The sequence below is a fragment of the Branchiostoma floridae genome, chromosome 2 (assembly GCF_000003815.2).
Source record: "Branchiostoma floridae strain S238N-H82 chromosome 2, Bfl_VNyyK, whole genome shotgun sequence".
Classification (NCBI taxonomy): Eukaryota; Metazoa; Chordata; class Leptocardii; order Amphioxiformes; family Branchiostomatidae; genus Branchiostoma; species Branchiostoma floridae.
In genome coordinates, this window is record NC_049980.1 from 34,455,285 (window position 1) to 34,463,967 (window position 8,683).

Consider the following 8,683-nt stretch of genomic DNA (forward strand, 5'->3'; position numbering starts at 1 on the left):
AAATATACTTTGTTTCAAAAGTACTGTATTATTTCATTGACTTATTATCCATACTTATTTCTTTTATTTAACTGATTGATTTATGAATTTAAATGGTTCTAAGTTCTTAAGGGGTTGCCTTTGCATAAGCATAAGCTTCTGGCTTCTTCTGTACTGTTACATGTCATTTATACCTCAGTGTTATGTATTTGTTACTCTTACAGTGCGAACAAATAAACAAAATATCATACCTCTCGCATGCCGATAGTAAAGTTCCTCGCCCAGCGTCGCACGAGTCCCGGGAACAGCTCCACAAAGTCTCCGTACACGAACAGAGTCAGCGGGACGTTGCCTGGATGTGCGGCCATGGTCGTCACAAGTTTCTGCGCCGTCTTGGCGTTCATACCGACCTATACCGCCAGAGTCAGGCGGGGAGTGTGGGGAGGGGACGCCGAACAGCTAGAGTACACGCCGCCTGGTTCACCGGGAGTGTCAATGATTTTGTAACGCTAATTCACCTTTGTTCGCTGGGTAACCTATATCCGTTGTATTTGGAAACAATGTGTTTAGAAATATCAAGTCAAACGACAAGGGGTTTCAATTTTTTTGAACGTCTTTGAAGTTCGAAACCACCGTAGTTCGTTTTCATTGTAACTCTGCAATTATTACTTTTCCTCCGTTGATTGTCATTTAGCCTTTTCAATGTCAACCTTTGTATTTGTTGTAGTTCCCGTTGACTTTGACTTTGACTGTTATTTGTTTTATGTTTACTGAGCAGAAGACCCACATAAGTATATATGCTTCTTTTCCTATGCTCACAAAACAACTCTGAATAGAATTTTAAAAAATAACCACCGTCCGTCCACTTGATATCCATATATACTCTGTTTTAATAAAAACGGATATAGAATACCCCGCAGCTAAATGTGAACTAGCGTTACAGGTTTTGAAAGGCACATGAAATAAAACCTATTCCATTTCATTGGGAGCCGCCATATTGTTTTTTTTTTTAAGAACTGGTCGGCCATTTCGGTTTTTTAAACACTGTCCAAACAGGTAAGATTCGCAAACCTGTCCTGTCATACCCTTGGTCGATGGGCGCGGTCATGTTGATTTTGATCTCTTACGAGACGGCCATATTCTCCGATACTACCCAAACAACACAATTCAAGCAAAAACGTGTTTATACCACACTTCAATACGTTTCTTTTTAATCTTAAATATGGCATTGTAGCCCAAAGCATATAGGATATTTCAGCCAGACGTTATAACCTACTTGACTCGGTGGATGCAAATCGTCGAGATCTTTGTACTCTCTGGTCTCCGCAGACCAAGACGGTGTATGCATGGAACTAGCGATGCCCTTGCTCTTCAATTCGTTGATTAATTTCTTCTTCGAGGTTTTACCCCATTCTTTGACGGCTTGATTCAAGTGGAACTCGCCGTAATACCTACATTGTAAAAATAGAGCCGCAATCAACAATAAAAGTATACACTTTTTCATGTCCAAGATTTTTTTTCAAAGGCATGACTGATTTGCATTTTTCCCTGGTAGATATTTCAGCCAATCGTAGTGAGTCTATCAGCAAAATTTGGCCCAGAAAGTGCAGGAAATGGCTTTTCAGAGGGTCCAGATTTCACAATTTCCCTGGACCTCCATTGCGACGCCTCGCGCCTTTGGTGCCTCAAACTAAAGTCAAAGACTTACGCAAAAGCCTTGTCCTTTAATAGAAATTCCATTAAACTTCGCAAGCCATTTTTGCCCGTCAAAATGCAGGAAATGGCGTTTCAGATCTAGAGGGTCAAAATTTCTATTTTTCCGGGGGAGCATGCCCCCGGACCCCCCTAGGTAGCTCACGCCGAACTCAATGGTCCCACAATTACTAAAAAGAACCCCCCAACCAAAATCCTGGCTACGGGCAAGGATAGGCAAAGGACTAACATGTAAGGGAATACTAATAAGAATTACAGTTATAATCGTTATTGAATTTTTGCATAAGCAAGATAGATAAATTGATTTAAATCAACAACAAGAAATTTGAAACCAAGGGAAGTACTAAATTCATGCGTCTGTTTTAAAACTACTTAGTACTTGTCCACCCATTTGAATGTTCCATCCGCCAACATCTTTTGCAGAATGTCGAACTCAGCGCCTTCCACGTCCAACTTAAAGATGACGTAATCCTCCTGGTTGGTATTTTCCTGTATCCATTTAGACAGGTCGATGGTTGGTACGGTGTGCCGGTAGGAAAACAGTCGCTTTCCGCCCGTCTCTTTGCTCTCCCGCTCTCTTTCCGACACGAACAGACTTCCCCCGCCCCACTGCATGTCCACGCCGCGCTTCAACCCTCGCTCTGGAAACCATGTCGCCTCTGTGTACGCCGTCATGTTTCCTAGAGACAAGGTGAGACAGTTCATTAACCACTGCTTTCAAAGAAGAAGTCAAACCTGACAATAGTATACTATAGTCTATCATGAAGTTAATTAGACATTAGCGTTTTGTGTCCTTGAGACTGTAAATGTCGTTTCGGCCTTCGGGAATGATTTGCAAATGAAATAATGCTTAACATGGATTCAGACGTCATGATTTCGTCATCATGACGTCATGAATTCGTTATCATGACATCCATAACTGTTGAGTGGCCATCATTACAAAATGATGATCGTCTTTCCACGATTCGGATACAGCAGGTATAAGCCATTTCACAGTTCTCATTGCGCATGTGCAGTAGTGAGGCATTGTGAACCAGCAGGATGAAAGGTTTCAACTGCTTTGTCTGGACGACATTGAATTTTTCTTGTAGATTAGTTGGCTTACGCCAAAGGGGATACGAGATAGTGGAACCGTTTCCAAAATCATATCCAGTTGCTTGAGTAACTGCTTTTGGGCATATCTTATCACCTGGATTTCTGACCTTCATCGACTTAATAGATTTTAGTTGGCTGACTGATGAGCTGTCTTAACCTTTGGCCTCACCCACAAGCCCCTGCGGCACTGGAACTGTGAGATGACGTAAATGCAATCAAGGCCTATAATTTACTTTCGCGGTAGCGGGAAAAATCGCGAGTGTTCGCGGTGGTTTTAACTTCGCAGTGAAGTGGTCACCGCGAAAAACGGCAAACGTAAAACCACCGCGAACATTTCTGCATTTACATCACTGTAGCTCACCGTCTTTGTCCGACACCGCCATGGGACAGTGCAAGACGTGGTTGGAGTACGGGGCGAAGTACGGCGCCAACCGGTGGTCCAGCTCGAAGGAGTGGATGAGGAAGTCCTTCCCACCCGGGTAGGTCTCACGGAACAGCTGTACAGTGGAGGCGACGTTTGCGCCGCAGTCCAGCAATATCTTCCGCGGCTGGGAGGGTGCACGGGCTGTGTCATCTGGCCTGTAAAATAGCAGCATGAAGTGCGAAGACATGTGTATCAATACTGGTAAACAGTCCTTCTGTAAGCCTCAAAACATTTTAAGCTATTCGATGTGTTTGGATTATAAACACGAGGTCATGTTTGTCGCGGGATTGTCGTGTTATATTGGCGACAGTTTGTCGGCAAGAAAAAAAACGACTTGGGTTTCATGATGCTTTATCCTTTAAGTACTATAAAGTAAAGCTGATATAACGAATGCTGATCATCAAATAGACAGTCTTTTGCGTAAAAATAGTTGCTGCCGAAAAAGCTGCCGTACAAGGTATATGAGGGTCTAGGTCATACACATATACTTGTTGACTGATGTATTGCCATGTAGCCTTTTTTCATTCATAATCGTGTATATATAACGAACACTCTTTTTAGCTTTTGTATCTGTATCTATATAGCCGGTATAACCGCCGTTCGGCGTAACACATCAGCTCCGCAGGCACCTATTCTCAACCTTAAATGCCTTCCTTTACGGCAGTGTATTGTGTTGTCCTGTACTGTATTGCATTGTATTTTTCTGTTGTCGTAAGTGCAATTCAATTTTTACTCACCTTAAAGGCCTCTCCAGTAATGCAAATTCAGACTCGACGCTTTTCCTGAAATCTCTGGCACTGATCTCTGAATCTTGTGGATTTCCTATGCACCTTATTGGCCGGCAGTATCTGACGTCACCAAGATGGAACCCGAATAGCTGACTCAGCACAATGCCGACAGCTAGCCCCAACAAGAAAGCTATCCTGCTCTTCTTGGCTTTTGTAGATATGAATGTGCCCGGCATGTCCGCCTAACTGGAACGAAATTTTAAGAGAATGTTACAGTGTAATTCATACTTGGTCCTCTTATGTTAACAGTTCGATTCTGTACCTGTATCTATATAGCCGGTATAACCGCCCTTCGGCGTAACACACCAGCTTCGCAAGCAAGCGGCGCAGCAGCAGCTGGTTATATTACACTGAACGACCTGTCACACCAAACTTTTGCACATCTGCCTGCTAGTGTTGTTTAAAATCGAAAATACCCCTACTGTGCTTGGTGAAAAGGCCTCCTGTTGGCTGTGGCTCAATAGAGACGAGCAGAATTGGAGACCAGACGGGCGAGACGAGCAGTGAAGGGCCACCAATGCTGACCGGTCAGCACGAGGATGTAGCGGGACAAGGTTGAAACATCCAGTGAATGATGACTACCCGCCTGACGACGTCGGACCCCTCTGAGAACCAGAATCTCCCACCAAAGAAGTGTGGATGGGTGGGGATGAGTGAGGATTGGCATGGATGGGTGGGGATTGGTAGGAATGATTATGGATTGGTAAGGATGAGTATGGATTGGTAGGGATGGGTATGGATTGGTGGGGATGAGTGTGGATTGGTGGGGATGAGTGAGGAATCGTGGGGATGAAACCCTGCCGCGGCACGATTGGAACTGGGCTCGGAAGTGTTGGAATCTGCCGCGGCACGCTTGGAAAACCCTGCCTCGGCACGATTGGAACTGGGCTCGCAAGTGTTGGAATCTGCCGCGGCACGATTGGAACTGGGCTCGGAAGTGTTGGAATCTGCCGCGGCACGATTGGAAAACCCTGCCGCGGCACGATTGGAACTGGGCTCGCAAGTGTTGGAATCTGCCTCGTGACGTTTGGAATAATTAGGCTCGGAAGTGTTAGAATCATTTTGTTCCAGTCGGCCACGGTACACAGTGGCTCCGTAGAGAGCCTGCACTAAGTACGGTAGGCCGAGCCAGCGGGCTTAGAGGGTCGAAAACAAACGTTTCAACTGACCGCGGAAAAGGTCACCAGGATCTGACTCAAATGTGGAAACGATTGTTTATCTTGTAAACACTTTTAAACAGTGCAGTGATGATTTCTTGATGTAGGGTCTCAGCCTGTATGTATCACACGTAATATTCATGTTTAATGTATGTTATGCAATCTTCTAATGTTACGTAATATGTACTGTATACATGTATGTTCTATATGTATATAGCATTTATGTGCTTTGAAATATCGATATATAGGTAGAGAAATAAATACATGTAAAATATGTATATATGTAATATGTCCAATATGTATGTAACATCCAGCATTTTCGATAAAAGTTTAACTGTAAATAGGTGTCCCCAAAAATTGTACTTTCCCAAATTTTTGACAGTCAAACTCCAGTCGCTATAGAGGAACGAGCAACCCATCGCTTTTGTGACGTCACGATATGCAGATAGGAACACGTGACTGTGTGAGCAGTGGGTTATAAATTACAGGAAGTCTATGGCGCCCCCCGTCTAGGCCATGCATGACCCACTGCTGACGTACGTGTTCTATCCGCATAACGTGGTGTCTATGTAGGGCTAGCCCTTGGCAATAGCCTATGGCTAGTTGGGCAGCCCTGGCTGTCTGTAAACAGCCGAACGAATAAACAAAATAAATTAAATAAAAAAAACACTGATGAACGTTCAAGTTACGATCTAACATTCTAACCATACATACCACAAGCCTGCATTTTGGACAGCCTCCTCTACAACCTCACCATGGAGACGAGCTGCCCGTGTGAGAACAGGACCCAGTGCAGTCGGTGGAACACAGACACACTCACCTTAGCAAACGACACGCAACGTTGCACCGGCAACCTAACCACGACCTCTTGCGACTCCTGTCGGGAGGACAGCTGTGGCGATGAGAGGGTCCTGAACTGCACTTTCTGCAGCTGTGTGGGCTCCTGTGACGTAGTGACGTCGGGTTGTCTAAACGGTAGCCAGGTTTGCACGCAACTCGCGGACAGAGGGGAGGGGTACGTCATGATCGTCGCGTTGATGCGGAGGATGACCCTCATCACGTCGTACAGGTGGGTTCCAGTATTACAGATCCGACGTCATAATTTGCCCTACAAAACACATCACTAGACAATTTGCAAAATTTATTCTTTTAGCAATTATGAGAGAAAAGAAACTGATAAAGGCCCCGTAAATGTTTAACTTTATGTAAGTCATCATTGTATGTTATTGTGGCTGTTATATTTTATGTTGGTTACATCGCTATGGAAAAATATCCTATCTGAAAGCAAAGAATAAAGTTCCACGGCGTCATGATTCCATCCTAAAAAGAAATGCTGACATGACGTCGGAGTAGTTTAACGGTATCTGCCCCAGACCCGAGAGGTCTTGAGGTAAAATCTCCTGACATGTCCCGTAACAAGATGTCTGACACGGCAAAACCAAGGTAACACTATAGCAGGAGAAACAACGACTTTTTCTTGATGTCAGATTCTCTGGAATTGGCTGCGAAAACTAAACAATTCCCGGTAAACCTGTTGATGGCGTAACACACTATCTGTACTAAAACGAACGATTTGATATAAGAGTTTGATATAAGAGAAGAGTTCCTCTTCCTTTCCAGGGAAACTGTAGACCTTGCCGCCAACCGCTTCGCAGATTTCTTCCGGGATAGTTGGAGGTTTGGAAGGTGTGGAGAGGCCGTGGTAGTGGTCATCTCCATGGACGAACGGCAGGTATGTAGTCATATCCATAGTGAACAACATGTATGTAGCAACAGAAGGCCTCGACACGTAACTACAACAGTCATGGTACCCAAATTTCTAACCAAGGAATGGATCCAGGCACCGCATTTTGCACACTGCAGCAGCGACACCTAGCTGCAGTGCGGAGCAGAAGCAGTCAGTATTACCCTGAGTAGGGTAACAGATGGTCACCGAAACGAGGGAGTAAACGAACGCACGGACACACACACACACACACACACACGTACATACACACACACACACACACATGTACACACACACACAAACACACATGTACACACACACAAACACACATGTACACACACAAACACACATGTACACACACACAAACACATGTACACACACAAACACACATGTACACACACAAACACACATACACAAACACAAAGGAGTTTGCTGTGACAGGTGTGACTGTTGGTTCCACCATGACTGCCAGGGTCTTAGTTCATACATGTACCCATACTTAGGTAACTCTAACGTGTCCTGGATCTGTTTAAATTGTGGCCTACCCAATCTTTCGACTACATTTTTTGACTCCTTCAACATCGAGTCTGACTCAAATCCATTCAGCCCTCTAAGTGATAGTCCCCCAGGTATGCCTCTGGCTGCCTCCTCTCCTAAATCCTCGACTCAGAACAAAGCAAGACCAAAAGCCAGGCCTATACGCCTAGTGAATGCTAACTTCCAGTCACTCAGGAATAAAAAGTTGGAACTTGAAACATTGGTAGAGGAAACCAAACCTGACATCCTAGTTATAACTGAGACCTGGCTAGACGACTCATGTAATATCTCGGAGTATTTCCCCACCCATTTGAACATGTCTGTGTTCTATAGGAACAGACCCGATGACAATCATGGGGGTGTACTAATAGCTGTAACTAATGAATTTATATGCTCTCAAGAGCCACAACTAGAAACAGACTGCGAAATGGTCTGGGTTAAGGTTCAACTTGCTGGGTCCAAATCCTTATATGTCTGTGCTTACTATAGACCACATGTTGATGACAGTAATAGCCTGGATAATCTTGAACAGTCTATGAGCCGCATATGTAATAAACGGAACAGCCATATATGGATTGTTGGAGACTTTAACTTCCCTGGATGGGATTGGTCTGATCCTCAGCACCCAGTCCTCAAGCCCGGCTGTGCCTACCCAGGTCTACACCGGCAGTTTCTGGAGCTGCTGAGTGATCAAAACTTGTCGCAGGTTGTTGATAGGCCCACTAGGAATGACAATACTTTGGATCTTGTCCTCATGTCCAATGATAGTTGTGTGAACAGAATTAACACCTTACCCCCTGTAGGAGACCATGACATAGTCTTTGTAGAGGCAGACATCCACCCGAGGAAAATAAAAGCCAAACCTCGCAAAATCCTACAATATAAGCGTACTAACTGGGAGAAGTTCCGGGATGAGATGGAAGATTTCCAAACTGAATTCCTTGACTTGGCCCAGGGGGACGCTTCTGTTAATGATCTGTATAATGCTTTTTCATTCAAATTATCTCAATGTGTCAACAAATATGTTCCCTCCAAAATGGTAGGTGCCAAACGCCATTTACCATATGTTACCCCTGATCTCAAACGGTTAATGAGGAAGAGGGACAGATACTATAGAAAGACCTTAGGACAAACTTCACATGAGAGAAAAGACAAGTTGAACCAGTACAAAAAAGATATCAAGAAAAAGCTAAAGGAATGCTACTGGCAGTACATTGAATCTATTATAACTGACATACCCGTACCAGGAGATACTAGTGATAAC

The 8,683-nt window shown here is 44.3% G+C and overlaps 3 protein-coding genes across 3 annotated transcripts in view; 2 read left to right on the forward strand and 1 right to left on the reverse strand.

Annotated features, from left to right (window-relative positions):
* Positions 1-381, forward strand: part of LOC118409589 (endoplasmin-like) — a 17,963-nt gene extending 17,582 nt beyond the window's left edge. The window contains exon 17 of the mRNA XM_035810717.1: positions 248-381. Within this exon, the coding sequence (XP_035666610.1) occupies positions 248-250 (3 nt within the window). The 3' untranslated portion in view covers positions 251-381. The remainder of the gene's footprint in view (positions 1-247) is intronic.
* Positions 382-561: 180 nt separating this feature from the next.
* Positions 562-4,860, reverse strand: LOC118409591. The gene is made up of 4 exons (XM_035810719.1): positions 3,949-4,860; positions 3,149-3,366; positions 2,072-2,372; positions 562-1,430 (listed from the first exon to the last, which is right to left on the reverse strand). The coding sequence occupies exons 1-4, from the start codon at positions 4,173-4,175 to the stop codon at positions 1,196-1,198; spliced, it is 981 nt and encodes a 326-aa protein (XP_035666612.1). The 5' UTR covers positions 4,176-4,860; the 3' UTR covers positions 562-1,195.
* Positions 4,861-4,945: 85 nt separating this feature from the next.
* LOC118409592 overlaps positions 4,946-8,683 on the forward strand; it is a 6,737-nt gene continuing 2,999 nt past the window's right edge. Inside the window, exons 1-2 of the mRNA XM_035810720.1 lie at positions 4,946-6,225; positions 6,777-6,888. Of these exons, the coding sequence (XP_035666613.1) occupies positions 5,912-6,225; positions 6,777-6,888 (426 nt within the window). The 5' untranslated portion in view covers positions 4,946-5,911. The remainder of the gene's footprint in view (positions 6,226-6,776; positions 6,889-8,683) is intronic.